Source organism: Urocitellus parryii, chromosome 12 (genome assembly GCF_045843805.1).
Source record: "Urocitellus parryii isolate mUroPar1 chromosome 12, mUroPar1.hap1, whole genome shotgun sequence".
NCBI classification, from domain to species: Eukaryota; Metazoa; Chordata; class Mammalia; order Rodentia; family Sciuridae; genus Urocitellus; species Urocitellus parryii.
In genome coordinates this window covers 62,364,763-62,383,505 of record NC_135542.1, presented here as the reverse complement: position 1 = coordinate 62,383,505, position 18,743 = coordinate 62,364,763, and the positions used below count along the sequence as shown (strand labels likewise).

General features: G+C 38.4%; 1 protein-coding gene across 1 annotated transcript in view; it reads right to left on the bottom strand.

Annotated features, from left to right (window-relative positions):
- Nucleotides 1-600: 600 nt before the first annotated feature.
- Tmem178a (transmembrane protein 178A) overlaps nucleotides 601-18,743 on the bottom strand; it is a 60,266-nt gene continuing 42,123 nt past the window's right edge. The window contains exons 2-4 of the mRNA XM_026410149.2: nucleotides 13,934-14,047; nucleotides 10,578-10,715; nucleotides 601-842 (exon numbers count right to left, since the gene is read on the bottom strand). Coding sequence (XP_026265934.1) covers nucleotides 601-842; nucleotides 10,578-10,715; nucleotides 13,934-14,047 — 494 coding nt within the window. The remainder of the gene's footprint in view (nucleotides 843-10,577; nucleotides 10,716-13,933; nucleotides 14,048-18,743) is intronic.

Here is an 18,743-nt window from a genome sequence, read left to right as displayed (position 1 = left end):
TCTTACACGGTTGATCTGTTTTTCTTATGATTTCGATTCCATTACAAAGACAGAGAAGAGACTTCAATTAAATAATAATAATAATAATAATAATAATAATAAGGCAACAGAAGAATCCTCCTGTGACAAGGAACAGCCACAAATAATGCACAAATATCAGGTGCTGACACAACAAGACACCATTCGAACAAGTTCTGAAGATGCTGCATTAAAATTTAACAAGCATTGTACAGTGACAAGAAAATTATACTTGCTTTGTTACGAATCCTTTTGCAAATAGAAATGACTCTCAGGTAATTGTTATATACAAACTTTCTGAAATAAATGGAAATCATACAAATTTTTTTTTTCCGATGCAGTTCCTCTTCTCCTACTCCTTCTCAAAGCATAAGTAGTCATTAAAGCACTTGAATCCACAGTAGTCTTGTCCTTAGAAAGGTTGGGAGGTTTTGCATGATTTTATATCAGTCATCCAGAAAGGGTTGCAGGCAACAGGTTGGAATGTAAAAGACGGCTTTTGTGCTTGGAATTCTGATGTGAACTCCGCTCCACTTCCCCCAGGAGTTGCCCACACCGTGGAGGGGCCTTGAATGCAGACAGTCATACCGTTGAGTCCCTGCCAGACTTTAGATGTACAATCTTGGTCCGGCTAATAAACGGATAAGCGATGCAGAGACCTCCAGCTGCCACAATAAAACCTAAACTGCACCAGGCACAAAAGATAGACCAGCTGTAGCCGTGTTCCACATCATCAGGTAGGCTATAAATGAGCTTCGGGAGCCGGTTCAAATCGTAAGAGATACTGGCAGCATACGTGCAGAGGGAAATGGTGCAAAATATCCCTATAAATAAAACAAAGAGAACAGAACCATCAGTTACGGCTGGCTTTGCCTGCCCCTGCCACCAGGCCAACACCAGGCAGTCCTTTCTGAAAATCGGACCAACCAATAAGGCAACCACTCCAAATTCATAAAGATCAATTTATTGTTCTTTTACTTGAATTAATTCATTCAACAGACTAGGACAAAACTTCTATGTGCCAGACCCACACTAGGGGCTAGAGATACCAGGTGAAAAAGATAGACAGGAAACTTCTGATAACTTCAATGATTCAGAATTACTTGGTGTGAATGATTATGCATGTTTAAATTTATTTTGGTTTTTATTCTTAAAAACAATTCAATAAACTAGGCGTGAAGGTGCACGCCTGTAATCCCAGCAGCTTGGGAGGCTGAAACAGGAGAAATGCAAGCTCAAAGCCAGCTTAGCAACTCGGTGAGGCCCTGTCTCTAAATGAAATACACAAAAAATGGGCTGAGGATGTAGCTCAATGGTTGAGCACCCCTGGATTCAATCCCCCATACTAAACAAACAAACAAACAAACAATTTAATAAAAATTCTATTTTTTTGTTTGTGATGCTGGGGATTGAACCCAGGACCTTGTGCATGTGAGGCAACTACTCTACCAACTGAGCCATATGCCCAGCCCCCAACTTTTAAGGAAAAGAAATACTCTTTCTCAAACCTAACACAAAATAACTATCATGTTCCTTTACTCCATACCTGACTTGAATTTTTTTTATATGGTGGCAATCATTACACGCAGTCTGCTTTCTTTCTCAATAAATATTATCATAAAAATTTATCATGCCTCCTATAGTAATATTTCAAATAAATTCTTACAAGTAGCTCAGATTGTTTTTTTAAGGTACAGATTTTGGGCACATACTAGGGCATCAAACAAATTTCCTAAATGAAGAATGAATGCTTTTTAATAATATAAATTAAGTCTAGTAATTTGGATAAAGAGATCATATACTTTCAACCATTCAAACTGTAAGCAATTTAAGGGACATAAGTAGACACACACCAAATTTTACTTTTTTATATCAATACATGTAAGTATAACTGTCCTTCAAGAAAGTAAAATCCAGACCAATACAAATGCTTCAAAAGCCCAAGCCATAGGATTTTCGGTGCTTAAGTGATATTCCAAGGATGTAGACACTTCTACTCCACCGCAAGGGACACAACCAACATTCTTTTTGGACAAGTAGGGGATCAGAACAAGCAGCCAATACATTAGAGATGAGTAATGAAAACAGAAACTGACACCCAGTCGAGTATCAGTTCCAGTTCTGTTGGTCTGTTCTGGGTCCTACACATCTTTTCATCATATTCTGGTTTATCCCTGTGTTCAATGGAGGCCTACTTGCTGGGAAATTGCTTTGGTACCTTTAGGCATACAGGCAGCACTAGAAACGAACAGATTTTAGGACTGAAAAGAGAGTTACAAGAAGCAGAATCACCATCCCTCCCTTTAATATATAGCTTTGGAGATGGAAAACACTAGAAGAAAAAACAAAAACACAAACTCAGAGTAAGTAGCAATTTGAAGGAAATAAAAATCACTTAATGCCATTTTTAAAAGTGTTATAACTCTAATTCTATTCAAATCATGTAAGGATATATTGCCTGAATCTTTTTTCCAAATGTGCACTTAGAAAAACAAATATTCTAACTTACAAGGATACTTGATCTAATTTGATATTTTCTACTCTTTGCCTAATTCTGTTTTTGAACTCTAAAGTGATTTCATTTTTCTAAAAGAGCAAAATCTCATCTTTTTTCTTCTGACTCCATTTTTTTTTTCACAGCAGACCCATCACTTTGAGTTCTCCAGAAGAAAGAACTAGATGGAAATAATTCTTTCATAAAGGAATATCCTATTCAAAAAAAAAATATTCCATTGCTTTCTCCAGACCTTATGAAGAGCAAATATTCTGACATCTCTGAGAATGTTTTTATTTTTACTGGCACCAAAAATAAAAAAGACAATGTTATGTATAACAAGTCCCTTTTAATGAATGCTAGTAATAGAACAAGGCCATTAGTGGGGGAAAATTGATCTCCGGAGTAGCAACAGGTAAAATATAATAATAGAACAATGACCTATTTTCAGGGAAAAAAAAAACCCTCAATTTTGCATTTAGCTGTCTACACACAGCTGAATGCCTAACAACAAACATTTTCTTTTTTTTTTTCCTTTTTACAAATACCACGGTTTTATGACCTCTGATAGCTTTGAGTTCAAACAGACTTTTAAGCATCCTTTGATGTGTGCATGCATGCAGTTGGGATATAAGAAATAATGTATTCTGTTCCCTGGCTCTACTACTATTCATTGTGTGACCCTGAAAACACCTAACCTCTCTGAGTCTCCGTGTCTTCATCTAGGGAAAAAAAAAAATGGGGGACTTGGTAACTGAAGCACTTATGATGTCAAATTTCTACAATTCTGCTAGCCAAATAGACGACGTGGAAAAATACATTTTTCTAAAACTTCTTAGTGAATCTAGCCCTCAGTTTTATGTAACCAAATAAAAAATGAAGTGCCCTGTGTATTTTTCCTTTGGTATGTACTCTATTCAATTTTATACTGAAAGGGAATTTTCATTAGTTCCCTTCCCCTATCAGCTCCCCAAAATTGCTATTGATGGAATAAATTTTATTATTACATCAAGGGTTCATATTGAATAGAAAAGGCCACATAGGAAACAATCTACTTTGAGGACTTAGCCAGGGCAAAGATTTCTATCTGTCTTCAATATTATGGATGGCTGTGCTCTGCCTAGGCACTTGGTGTGTGCTCACTCCGTGAACACTGAATGATGTCACTAACAGAAAATCTTTGCTCAAGCTTCCAGAAAGCTGAAGTTCCTTGAAACTAAATCTGTTGCCCCCCATAAGTAAAAGCGTGGGATTTCTTGGCATGGTTTTGGCTTCTACTTTTACTCTTGGATCCATCTTGCTTCATGTTATGGTTTGGATCATAAACATCCCCCAAAGGCCGCATGCTGAAGGCTCAGTTCCCAGCTTGAGGCACTAGTAGGAGGTCATGGAACCTTTAGGAGGTGGTGCCTAGTGGAAGGAAATAGGTCTTTGCGGGTGTGGTCTTTGGGAGCTTGCCCTGAAGGGGATATTAGGACCCCAGCCCCTTCTTCTCTCTTTGCCACCATGAGGTAAGCAGCTTTGCTCCACATGCTTTCTCTGCCACGAGGCTCTGTCTTATCTCAGGCCCAAAGCCAGGACCAACAAACAATAGTTGGAAACTTCTGAAACCATGAGCCAAAACAAACTCTTCCTCCTTTAAGTTGATTTTCTCAGGTTATTTTGTCATAGTGACAGAAAGCTAATGTACTTTGCAAATCTGGTTGTCCCTTGTCCTATTCCTTTTACTGATTTGTATTTATTTTACGTGTAATATTATATTTGGGGGGCCACTTGGGTCCTTTTTAATAGACACTCAGCAAACTTTGATGAAAACTTACTTTATTTCCTGTTGCCTTGATTCACTCAACGAAGAGTGGAAATCAGATCTATTGGTCCACAAATATATCCCCTTTCTTCCCTACCTTCTCTCCACAAATGCCCTCACAGGCTGCTGCCCTTCCATAATATCTATTTTCCTTTCAAGGAGAAGCTGTTTGGGGTAAGATGAAAGCAAAGGACAGATGAACAAGAAAAGATTCTCCTTTTCGGACCTTCAAATCTCAAGGAAATTTACAAATACCTAGCTCTCAGAGCTGTTGTTTGTGGGATGGGCTGGGCTATTTGGGATTATTATAAGGAAATGTACTGAGAGGAAACAAAGCATTGTTTCCAACTTTTCCAATAAGCTTTTGTAAAAGAAGCTTGCCCCAATCAAGATACTATTTTTTTAAAAAAAATATCTGTCTATATCCATTCATCTGTTGAAGGGTATCTAGGTTGGATCCATGGTTTAGCTATTGTGAATTGAGTTGCTATAAACATTGACGTGGCTGTGTCACTGTAGTATGGAGAATATAATGCTAAGCAAAACAAACCAATCCCCCCTCTAAAAAAAAAAAAAAAAAAAAAAAAAAACCAACCAAAGGCTGAATGTTTTTTCTGATCCATAATGGGGAAGGTGGTTAGAGAAGAATGGAGGAACTTTGGAGGGGCAGAGAGGAGTGAGGGAAAGGAAGGGATGTGTGGGTGGGAAGGATGGAGGAATGAGACGGATGTTATTACCTTATATACATGTATGATTGCATAACCAATAGGACTCTACAACATGTACAGGCAGAAGAATGAGAAGTTGTGCTCCATTAGTGCACAATGTGTCAAAATGTATTCTGCTGTCATGTATAACTAATTAGAACAAATTTTTAAAATCCTTCTAAATTCGAAGACACCAAGAAAAAAAAACATTGTTTTAAATGATGAAAGTATGCTTATTGTAGCTGGATTGATAGTTTAGGTTAATTTTGATATACCATGAATTCTATTTTAAGTTCCATAAGCACATCTTCCAAAATTCATGTATATGAGTTTGCTGGGGCTGCCATAGCAAAGCACCACAGACTGGGTGACTTAAGAGGATTATGAACCTGAGATCAGTGCATCAGCAGGACTGGTTGCTTCTGAGGTCTCTCTCCTTGCCTTGTAGATGGCCATCTTCTGTGTGTGTCTTCACATGGTGTCCCCTTTGTAACTGTGTCCAAATTTCTTCTTTTTTAAGGACAGGAGTTGCACCTGGTCGGGACCTACCCTAACGACCTAATTGAATTTAGTTTTCTCTTTAAAAACCCTACTTTCAAATAAGGTCACATTCTGAGGTTCTGGGGATTAAGGCTTTAACACAGAATTGGGAGACATAAAATTCAACCCATAACAATATGTACACACAACCGGTGAATGATGTAGATTTCAATCTCTTTTGTTGGTCTTAGTAAGACTGTACTATTTTAAGGGTTGGTTCATCAGTTAGTCAACAATTGTTCCCATCCATATTTCTGATTATGTTAGAGGTAACTTAGTTTAACCAGTTCTTGCCGGTCTCAGCCATATTTTGTTGGACACCCATGTGGTTAGGAACTGAAGTATTCCTTCCACTCCACTTTCCATCTTACTTCTCAGCCATAGGTAAGAGAGACTTCTTTGACTTCCACACATGCCTGACAGAGCTGAGCACATGGGGTGAAGGAAACCTGCTGAACAAAACTTAGTTCTGCCATACAGTGAGTTTCTACCAACTTAAGAGCCTGGCCATCCCAAATTACCCCGAGTAGGACTTACCTATGTAGCAAGTTATTTGCGGTAATACTGCATTGCCATCAACAGCAATCTAATTAATGAAAGAGATGTAAATGGGGATGCTAAAGGACAAATAAGAAACTCTGGCATGCAAAACTTTCGGAATCTAAGGGTCCATCTTGAAGATCCGTGGGGACCGAGGCCACCTCTCCTTCATTCTTCTCTCACCCTCCCCCTTCCTCTTCTCCCCTGACAGCTGATACTGTTTCAGCTAGCTGGTGGCCCCAGGAAAGAGAGGTTCTCCAGTCCTGCGCTTGCTCCTGGCTATTGCTGGTAGTATCTTCAAAAGAGTGAATAATTACTGTTCCCTGACAAGCCCTATATGCATCTACTGTTCTTATAAAATATTAAAAGTTTTTCTGCCAATATTCTTAATTAGAAGATGCAATATTACACAATTGCAGGGCTAGAAGGGATATTTTCAGATCAGGACAGCAGTGAATTTATGCTACTCTCCCAGATCATCAACCTAATGCCCTACCCTAAAATCTTCCTGGTGCCTGTGGCCAGCTGGTAAGATGTAATTAGGGCAACTGGGCCCATTCTTTTAACCTCCCTCCTTTGATGTGCTTAAAAGGTTGAAAGGAGTAGAAGCCGCTTCACAGTGGTTAGCTTGCTTGATAAATAACCTAACTACAACACCCAAAGGCATAAACATTGATTGCCTCTCCCCACCAAATGATGACCTGCCCATCATTCTGGTCTTTTTGCCCTTCCAGCAAAAAATGCCTCCTGTTATTTTTCACATGGATTACTCAAACTGTCAGGCCTACAGTGTCTTAACTAAATGACTGGGCATGGATTACAGAGACAGACCAAAACTTTAAAAAACAAGGAAATAGTAAGTAAAAATAAAAACAGATCTACAATCTGTAAAGGACGAGGAGGAGGAGAACAATATTTTTCTGAAAGATTATAGCAAGTCTTTCAGTGGTAAAGCCTGAACTTCTCTAACACAATCTATTATTGTCCTTATTGATCCTGCTTAGTGTGAATATTCATAAGTTTTGCTGTAGAAATGTCAATGTATTTCATTTCAAGATGCTACCCCAGACCTTGCTGAGAGTGTTAGATAATACTGGATACATGTACCATATTACCTTTCTAAAATTTTCAAGATCTTGAGTTACAAAACACAACCTAGCCCCAAGGGTTTCAGATTAAAAAAAAGAAAAAACCCTGTGGACCTGTAGTTTCAGATTCTAATTGATGGATGGCCTAGATAATTTCATACACCTACTACACAGACACAGACCACACTCTACTACAGCAGAGTCTTTTCATTTGTCTGCATTAAAGCAAAGGAATGGGCAACCCAGGGTGGATGTTAACTGCCCCTGACATTTGAATGGTGCTTCCTAAGCACTGTCTCCTCTTTATCTGCTACAAGGATGGGAATGTTATATGCTGAGTGTGCTTTTTCAAAACGGCAGTGACCACTCAGGGCACAGCCTGTCAAGGAGAATGCATTCAGTGGTCAGGCAGACCCCCATCAAGGGAGGTCCAAGCTCCAATTTTTGAGACTCCCAGTGTATTAAGGGATATTTAAAATACTTACAACAGAAATATAAAAATTATACTTTAAAAGGTTAGCATTAAATAAAGTAACCCTTTAAGATATTTATAATTTAAATTATAATAATGACAAATAGCATTACTACAGCGATCTCATAGAATGCATCCTTTAATGTGGATGGAAATATCCATTCTCAGCACACTCAAGAGTAGTACTACAGAAGAATTGATTGCCTCAACCCTCTGAGTGTGCCTCTGTGTCAGTGTGTAGCCTCAGAGCATGTGACATCAAAAGTCTAAATTCAAGGCCCTTAGGGGATGTGAGGTCTGCCCTGTCTTGCTCAAGTAACCCTCACAGGTCTCAGCAAAAAGAAAGGGGGTGCAACCTGGCTCCCAGATGTGAGTAATGGCATTGCTGCTCCTCATACGGGTAATCAAGACCTGTCTGCTTAAAACAAGGCAAAAGGAGGAAGACTGTTCAATAGTTTCTATTTTCACAGGCTCAGACTGTCACATCATTGATGTTCTCCATTGAAGGTTTGGCTAATAAGTTCAGGCAGAGAATGAAGATGCCAGTGCATTAGAAGAGGCTAAGATTAGCATCAAAAATCTGTGGGAGGGCTGAAGACAGTCTGCTTAATTAAAATCAATTTTTAACCCTTATTTGCTCTCATTCCCTGTTACTGCATGTGAAGGTTCTACAGCCAATTTATCTCAAGCAGTGGAAGAACATAGTTACCTCAGTTATTTATAAAGAAAATTTCAAGGCATTATTTTAATAACAAGACAAACCTCTCTAAATCCCACAGCAAGGCACAGACGAATTCAGAACCCAGGAAATGCCAGGCTTTCTCCTGTGCCCAATCAACACTAAACATCCACCTTCCTTTTCTTAAAACTAGACCAACCTCCCCAGGTCTCCCAGAGCCCACTCACTGGGCCTGAGTTTCATGGCCTCATGATTTATTTTAATGCTAACAATTGCTTTATATGCTAAAAGCATCCTAAATTATTCAAGTACTATTGCATATTAACAGTGTTCTTTAAAAAATAATCCCAATGAGGCTTTTGTCAAGTCTAGAGAGCCTCTTTTTCCTGGTAAAGGATTGTGATGTGGTGCCTTTTGGCAGAGGGGGGAGAATCTGCACTTATTGGATATACTTAAATGAAAAGGGGGGGCACTGATAATGGGGTGGAAAGTGGGGGAAATTTTTAATGATCACTAAGCCCCAGCAAAGACTAAAAGGAATCCTCTGGTCTCTTTTTCTAAGCTGCTCTGTCCTGCTCACTCTACAGTTTGGATTTTAAATACATCCCTTGGGCAGGCACCCAGTGGCTGACCTCAGAGTTCAAATCCTCTTCCAAAATGTCAGGAACTTGTGTAAGGTTCCTGGTGCCACTGTGCATTCACCAAAATCTGGAAAGTTAACTTGGGTTTTTGCTCAGAACTATGCAAAGCCCATGGGATTTCTGAATAGTTTATCAGGATGCTAGAAAATAGGCAGATAGGAGTTGAAGGAAGGGCCCAGGGCCAGCAAGCCAGAAAGCAAAGCATCACCCATCTGCCGGCTGTGTGTGACAGATAGACAGACAGACAGAAAATGCTGTAAGCCCTGGAGGACAGGCTTAGAAAATGACCAGTTATAGTGAGAAGTCCTAAAAAACTCCGTCATGGTCACCTGAGTAACAGTTCTCCAGGGAAGTGGAAATAAGCTTATTAAACATGGCCATCTAAGGTGGCATTAGTTCCGATGCTGGGTACACCTGGAGGAACTTAATTTGTCATTCACTCATCATTAACACAGTAATTTTTTATGAAGGGTAGGAAGAAAGACTTCTTCCCTGCCGCCACCTTCAGCTTGTGTTAGCCATCAACTAACACAATGGTACTCCAGACCATTTTTAGACAAAAATATCCTTCACTTGTTAATCAAAAATTCCCTGGCCATGTCTCCACACATACCCCTCCCAGTCTCATGCTTTAAGTCAAGTTCCTCTGCTTAAATCCTTCTAATGGCTTCCATCACCCTTAGCTTCAAATCCAAACTCACCACCATGACCAAGAAAGCTCTAGAGATCTGGCCACTGCCTATGGCTCCTGCCTGGTGTGATACCCACCTTTCCCTCCTTTCCTTTGGTCCTCTCCAGCCTCGCTGGTTTTCTTTCTGAGGCTGAAAACATAGAAGCACATTCCTACCTAGAGCGGGGTGCTAAGCTTCCTGGGCCTGCAGCACACTCCCAACCACTGACTGCTTCTCACAGTTTAACTCAGAAATCACCACGCAGTGAGGCCTTCCCAAGCCCCTGTTCTACCCTGTCCATTTACTTCATAGCTTTCAACAGGATCATAAACCGTGGCTGATGTGTCCCCACAAAACAGACAAACAAAGAGGCTCTCACGCTATTTATCACATCTCTAGTACCCACAACAGTGTCTGACACATAGTAAGTACTCAAAAAATATCTGTGGGGGGAAATGATATTGCTTTGTCTGCAATATCGATGCCAAGGTCCCTGCTCTGAGGCATGTACCTTGAGCCGACTTTCAGCCCAGGAATGAGCTATGCTTTTCTATCTCCTCTGCTCTCATTGGAGGAGCCTAAGAAGCCATGGCCCGCCTCTGCCAAGAGTCCAGACCAGGCTTTGGTGCATGTCCGAAAGCATGAGACAGGAAAAAAAAAAAAAAAAAACAGACCTGGCTCACATGGAGAATGAACCCAGGACACTTCCATCTCACCTGCTAACAGGCCACAATGCAGAACTCACAGCTGCATTTTGTTTTCTTTAAATTCTGTACTTCCCTCCAAAGCCAAATGACCTTCTGGTTTCTCTTCTCACAAATTAAAATAAAACTAATGGAGATGTACCAAAGTGAAGCTTGCTGCATACAGGAACAGCATTCACCTTGGCTGGGAGAGGCAGCCTGAGGTGTGCAGCATACCTGTCATGAGGAACAGGAGTCCGGCCACATGCTGGGTCAGGCTTTCCTCCCAGAAGAAGCTGACGGTGGCCACGATGCAGCCACACAGCAGGACAGCTACGGCCATGCCCAGGAAGCCAGCAGTGATTCTTCTTAAGTCTAATCTCAAAACAGAGATAATCAAAATCAGACAACTCAGGAAAGTAAATGAAGAGAGAACAGAGTTTTGTATACTATGTGACAACTACTCAGTTACACAGGCTTTGGGCTGGAAGGAAATGGTTTGGGGAATTCTCTTCCCAGGTGTCTGTCCACAGAGACTAGATGCAGTATAACCAACGGAGGGGCAGAGTCTATCCCTCCAAGTGCACGGAGAAATCCATCCAAGTACACAGCACACCAGAGGGCAACCACAAGGTCAGTAGAGTAGCAGAGAACAAGGGACTTAGCAAACTGAGAGTGAGGCAGGGTCGAGAACTCCCTTTATTAGCCCTAAAAGAGCAATACAAATGAAGGTTAATTAGTGGCTGTAATGAATCTGTCATTGGTGGAAGAGCCTAAACAGAGAACTACAGTGAAATAAGGTTTTGTCTGAGTGTCAAGGGTGAAGATTACTCTATTTTTCACTTACATTTACATTTCATTTACATCTGCCTATTTTAGAAAAGGATTTGAGAAAGTGAAGTCAATGGTGGGGAATAAAATAATGGCCCAAAGTGCACAGAGGAGGTATCTACTCATAAACACCCTCTCTCCTAAGGTACAGGTCCCAGAAGCCAAGCACCCATTTATTCAGGTGAAGGAGAAACTCTTCCCAAGGGTCAAGTCTCCACTGGATACCCAACAGTCAGGTTTAGTGGTGACATCTATCCAGACCCATGTTCCCTCAATTACTAAATTAACACAGCACTCAAGAGTGTCCACCTTTGGCCTATTTTACTTTTTCATACTATTTCCTTCCTTCCTTTTAAGTTTGTTTTCCTAACAAAGCTAACTTTAAAATTTTGCTATCTAAATGCTAAATGTTATGATGCTTCTTATAACAGATTCCAACCACACATCTGCTGCCCTAGGGCTAGACAACCAGAGGGCAAAATAATAAGGACCATGAACACTCAGGGGCATATGGGACCAAGACAAGATGCACAGCACACCACACTGTTGGAAGTGTGGGCTTCTCTGCTCATGTGGAACAGCCTGAGCAGCTGCCACTTTTCTATCTGTCTGCAGCTCCTGGTATCTTAGAGGTGCTACATGGAGTAGCCTCCAGCCTTGCTCTTAGCATCTTAGCCACACACAGACCAGCCTTCTTCTTAAAAGGGATTCTCCATTTCTAGCTCAGAGCATCCAAGTAAAAACAGGGTGTCTACCTAGAAAAGGAGGTAGAGCAAGGGATCAGGAGGAGTGGTAATTTAAAGATACTGAGTTAAATGTTATGGATAAAAGGAGTTTGGAGAGATTCATATCTGAACTAGAGAACTGTGATAGTAGTTCAGCCACTATTATCTTACAACCTCTCAAATTCCCTGTGGTTTGAGTGATAGTTCTATCTTCCAAGACTATTAAAAGATACAAAGTTCAGATATAATCCACATGGGATTTGCATTAGTACCAGACATATTAACCTTATCCAGCAAATGTAGTACAGGTATTACCAAGGTGATTTTCTTAGAAAGAGCCATGCATGAGATTGTTAAAAAGCATCTTTCTATGAGAACCTCCCCCCAAATTAAAAGAGCGGTAAAATATTGCCTTGTTGGGCCACAATTGGGTTCACAGTGAAGAGATAAGGTTCTTTTTCAGGTTCCACTAATGATCTTTTCTGACCTGTAACCATGAGGCTCATATGGAAAGATAATTAATATGAAGAACTCCAAACATGCTCATAAAGAATTAATAACACTTAGGTATGACTCTGACTTGGATCTATTAAGAAGTGGTAGCTAAAATTTGCCAGCAAAAAAGAACTTTCAAGAAGCCATATTATTGAGAAATAAGTCACAATTTATCCAGAGATTTTTTTTCCAAGTTTTAAAGTTTGCATTCACAATATTATGTATTATACCAATAATATAATGTGGCGATTAGAGTTTCCATGTATGTTGCTCTAAATGGGATCTGGAACATCCCCCAAAGCTCATGTGTTGAAGGCTTGGTCCCAATGCAGTGATGTTCAAAGGTGGAGCTTTGAGGGAGTGACTGAATCATAAGTACTCTGACCTCATCAGTGAATTAATCCATTGATAGCTGAATGTACTAACAGGAGGTGTTACAAACTATAGGCAGGTGGGGCATGGACTGAGGAAGTAGGTCACTCAGGGATATGCCCTTGGGGACTCTATCATATCCTTGGCTCCTTCCCCTTGCTCTGCTTCCTGACTGCCATAAGCAGAGCAACTTTCCTTTGCTATGCCCTTTTGCCCTGATATTTCTGCCTTGGAGCCAGTCGACCATGGACTGAAACATCTGAAACCGTGAGCCAAAATAAATCTTTCCTCTCCAAGTTGTTTTTCTCAGTTATTTGTCACAGCAACGAAAAGCTAACACATATATGTTTGAGATCCAAGGGTCTTTAGCTCTGCAGAGCTGTTTACATACAGAATGAGACCCTGCTTGGGCTTCTGCAGTGGCTCTCACTACCAAAGCAGTTGCAGTCCTTTGTTGCTTATTTCACCAGAAAAAATGACAATGTCAACCTCTAATTTGGGAACACATTGAAAAGAATTCAATGTAATGTTTTGTTTTCAGGAGCTATCTATCACCAGACAGTTTGAGTCAATAATTTCCACAAAAATATCAGCCCTCTTTAGTTTCACATTGCATGGTCCTTTGCAGAGTTTCACATTTCCCCAACAGTGAAAAACAGCTTTTCCTTCCATTGAGATACAGAGGTAACAGAAACCCACTGAGAAAATTATGACATACATTCATAAAGATATTTTAGCAGAAATACAAAGGTTTGAGATAAACACAGTAGCTAAAATACATATTGTATAAACAAAGCAAATATAAAAGCGTAGAAAGTATCATCTTCTTGGTTTGTTAGACAAGTGGAAAGGCAGGTCCTTATACCCTATGATTTGGTTAAGAAAATATTCAGTCATCTGGTATATACAGATGCCACCAAAACAGAGAGGCACAGGCTACACTGTTTCACAGAGTCTCCTACTTGATTTTCACACATCTGGCTTATAAACAAGCCGAGCCTACAGCATAGTGAAAAGATGCTCAGAGCCTCTGACCAAATCCCATGAGGTCCAAAGGCACATGTGGGATAAATACTATATTTCAGTCCAAATCTGAGAGGTGTGTGGGGAAGGAGAAAGGATTTTGTTCAGAAAGACACCAATTCTTCTCTCTTTCCCAGAAATACTTACGAAGCAGGTGCCATTCATCTTGCTGTATTGTCTTGGTTAAATTGAAAGGAATGTTTCGTAAGCGGATTGGCTGAGAAAAGTGGTACTTGATAGCTGTACACCGCTGTGCAATACCTTGAAGGAAAAAAGAAATGCGATTTACTAGTCTATTCATTTGTAATAGAATTCTGGAGACCTAAGGCAGAATAATTTATCCTAAACTTGGTTGAATGGAAGAGGGGATAGGAATCTTGATGATTCTCATTAACAGAGGCATGTCAGAACAGTAAAAACCTAAACCATGGAATAATTCTTAACTCATGTTTCATTTTTTAAAGTATTAAATTTTACAAGGATCTATGTATTACCCGAAATGGTTTTCCATTCCAAGTTTGTAGGACCTAAACATTAAACTACCCAAAAAGAAACGGCCTAAAAGTTTACGAATGGCCAGGAATAATCAGTTCCAGAATTTTAAATTAACACATAAATTATATGTCTGAATTTGACCCAATCTCAAACTTTCAAATAGGTTATATAGAAAAGTTCATTAGGAAGTGTGTAATTTGGAAATCAGAAAGCATTTTTCCATTAAGACAACTTCTACATGTGGTGACTCTATCGTCAGCCAAAAGCCCATGTAACCCTCACTCAGCTAAAGTCATTCTTCAATACAAATGTTATTGGCTTGAGTTATGGATCTTGAGTGAAAGGGTAATACTGAAAGTGGAAAGGAAAAGGAAAACAATTATTTTTCCTGCTTTGTCTGGTTGCATGGCTAGCTCTAGGCACGACATTTTGATATGGGCAAGGGCACTCGCTGGTTGATCTTGTATCCTCTCCTCTGCTTTTACTGCATAAATGAACACAGTCCTATTCTTCTAAATGCTTCTGAATCTCATGAAAAGTACCTATCTTCTCTTAAAATTAAAGAACAATTGAAACTTCCTTATTTCATTGTAAGTTATTTTGGCCAGTTGTTTGGATAAACACAATCTCACTAAACTAATTTTTATAAAGGTTTGAGTAAATGTTAGTCCTTTAACCCTGACAGTAGTTCAGAAGTGTCCTCATAGATGCAAATAAATCTCTAATTGGTGGAATTTGAGGAAGCATAAAAGTAAAGTGAAATTTAAAAAAGAAAATCAGACATCAAAAGGAGGAGATTAATATTTAAGCATGGTTCATATCATAAGCTAGTCAGTCCTTCCTGTGAACACACCTACAGGATTATCTTCCCTAAGGAGTTTCCCAGATATTAATGTGCATAAGAATCATCTGAGGTGTTAAAAATGAAAATTCCCTGATTCTACCTTAGATAATCTAAGTCAAAAGATTTGAAATGGAACCAGGAACCTGAAGTTTAACAAATATCCTATATAATTCTGAGTACTGAGGCAGGTAGTCCTTGAATCTCAATTTAAGAAACACTACCCCAAAATATCACTGATTTTTGGAAGCTTTTTCCCTCATGAAACCACAGAGACACCAAAATCTCAAGGTTCTTTTCTTTTTCTTTTTAACATGAGCCCCTTGGTCGTGGTTGTAAGGTCTAAGGCATATAAGTTAGGTGTTTTTACGTAAGTTAGATGTTTATAAGTACCTGTGCTTGCAAAGAGCAAATAATCTGGTGTAGGAATAAAGGCAGTTAAAGGACCACAGTGTGATAATAGCTTGCATTTCTATTATTCAAAACTATCATTCCATTTGATAGTCATCTGTAGGCTGATCTTAAAGCTCCACACAAACACAAAATGAAAGGCTAAAGTAGAATCAAAGATGAGCCCTAACAAACACACACAGTCTGTTGCCAGAAACTTGGAGACTTAACAATGGTTCCAGGTATTGAAGGACATTTCTGTCCAACTATTACCTGAACACTAAGCTAATCAGAGACTTCAGGGGCCACTTATGACAAAAAACACAAATTACAGAATTAGCTTAGGAAAGTCAATAAAAAACAACAGCAACAACAAAAATAATGGCAAATCTTGGGGAAGGGGAAAATCTAATTCCCAGAGTTGCAACACTATATTATTTAAAATGCTGAGTTTTTGACATGAAAGATCAAGATAAGTAAAGATATAAGAAAGTATGGTCCAGGGCTTGAGAATGTAGTTCAGTGGTACAGCATATGGTTAGCATGCATGAGGCCTTGGGTTTGATCTCCAAGCACCACAATTAGAAAAAAAGGAGGGGAGGGAGATTGGCTCATAAGGGAAATAGGAAGAAGCAGTCACTAGAAACTGGCATTTTGGGAAGCCCAAACATTGAACTTATCTGATAAAGACTTTAAAAACAGTAGTTTTAAATATGTCCAAAAACTCTACAGTAAATAATGTCCAAAAACATAAGGTATGAAAATGATACCTCACAAACCAGAATATCAGAAAAGTGGTCAAAAGTATTTTCTAAAATTCTAGAGTTGAAAAATATGATAACTGAAATTAAAAATTCACTAGCGAGAATTCACTTCAACAGAAGTTTTGAGCAGGCAGAAGAAAGAATTAGCACACTTGAATATGAGTCAATTGATATTATCCTGCCTGACGAAAATAAAGAAAAACAAATACAATTTGTGAGATCAATTATACCAACCTAAGTATAATGGGAGCTACAGAAAGGAGGAGAGAATGAGGCAAAAATAATATTTGAAGAAATAATTTGTCCAAACTTCCCAAATTTGATTTACAAAATAAATTTATACATCTAGGAAGTTTAACAAAATATGAAAAGAATAAACTCAAAGAGATCCCAACTCAGACACATAATAATGAAACTGTTAAAAGCCAAAGATTGAGCAGGAAGAAATCAGGAAGAAAAAACAACTTATCATGTACAAGGATCTTTACTAGATTAACACCTTATTTCTTATGAGAAACCATAAAGTCCAGAAGAGAGTGGGATGATGTTCAAAACATTGTAAATCAAGAATTCTATATGCAGGAAAATTATCCTTCAGAAACGAAAAGTAAAACAAAAATGAAAAGAATTGAGCACTATGAGAAATGCCCATGAAGAAATACTAAAGAGAGTTCTTTAAGCTGACATGAAAGGACTGTAAGTGAATCCACATGAAGAAACAGAGTATCTGTAAAAGCCATGGCATAGGTAAACATAAAAGCCAGCAAAATCCATGCTTCATTTGTAATTTTTTTCTCCTATCTGATTTAAAATTCATAAAGAATAAAGCAATAACTATCAATCTGTGTTGATGCACATACAATGTATAAACATTGAATTTGTATGATAATAGTACAAAGGAGGGGAGAGGGAATGGCACTATATAGGAGAAAAGTTTTTATATACGATTGAAATTTATTTGGTATTAATCCAAACTAAGTTGTTAAAAATTAAGATGTCAGTTCTAATTAATAGGTTCACTACTTTGAAATTAACAATGAAGACAAATATATAAAAGGTAATTAAAATGGCACTCTAGAAAACTTTCATTTAACACAAAATAAGACAGAAATGGAGAAAGTGAGAAACAAAAGTCATAAGGCATATAGAAAACAAAGAGCAAACTGGTAGATACAAATCCTACCTTCAGGAATTACATTAAATGTAAATAGATTATAATACCAATCAAAAGATAGAGATGGGCATCACAGATAAAACAACATGATCCAACTACTTAGTGTCCACAATATATACTTTAGACTTAAATAAGACACAAATAGACTGAAAGTAAAAGAATAGGAAAATATATACCATGGAAATAGTAACCAAAAGAGAGATGGAATGGTTATTCTAATATCAGACAAAACAGATTTCAGGCAAAAACTATTACTGAAGATAAGAGAGACATTTTAAAATGATAAAAGGATCACTACATTAAGAAGAAATAATAATTATAAACATATAAGTACCTACCAATAGAGCACCAAAATACAAAAAGCAAAAACTGACAGAATTGAAAGAAGAACCAGATAATTCAACCAACAAAGTAGTTGAAGAATTCACTAACCTACTTTCAATGATGGTAGAACAACCAAAATTCAACAAGGAAACTGAAGATGTAAACAACTCTATAAACCACTAGATGCAACAGACATTATAGAACACTCTACCTAACAACATCAAATTATGCATTCTGCTCAAATGCACATAGAATATTCTCCAGCACAGACCATATATTAGGGTTAAAAAAAATCAATAAATTTAAAAGTATTAAATTAAATTCATATAAAGTATGTTCTCTCACCACAGTTCACAGAAATTAGGAATCAATAGCAGAAGGAAGATTGGAAAATTGACAAATTTGTGTATAATAAGTAATACACTCTTAAATAATCAATGAGTCAAAGAAGAAATCATGAGAAAATTAGAAAACACGTTGGGATTAATGAAAACAAAATCACAACATACTTTTTATATCTAAATATGAGGTGTGCCTTTGAAAACTCATTCATAAGATAATGCAAGAATGTTCAGAAGTGGAATGATTAGATTATGGGAACTATAACTCAACCAGTGGATTAATCCATCTGATGCATTAATAATTTGAGTGAATCAATGGCAGGTAGGGCATGGCTGGAGGAAGCAGTTCAGCAGAGATGTGCCCTTGCTAACTATTATCCCTGGCTCCTTGCCTTCAAGCTCTTTCTGCTTCTAGCTGTCATGAGCTGAGCAATTTTCCTCTGCCATGTCCTTCTGCCATGATATCTGCCTCACCTTGCATTCAGAACTATGAAGTTGGATGAACATGGACTTAACCTCTGAAACTGAAACAAAACAATGTTCCCTCCTCTAAGTTGTTCTTGTTAGTCACAGTGACAAGAAGCTGACTAACACAATACTAAATTTATAGTATTGTTCAAGTATTGTT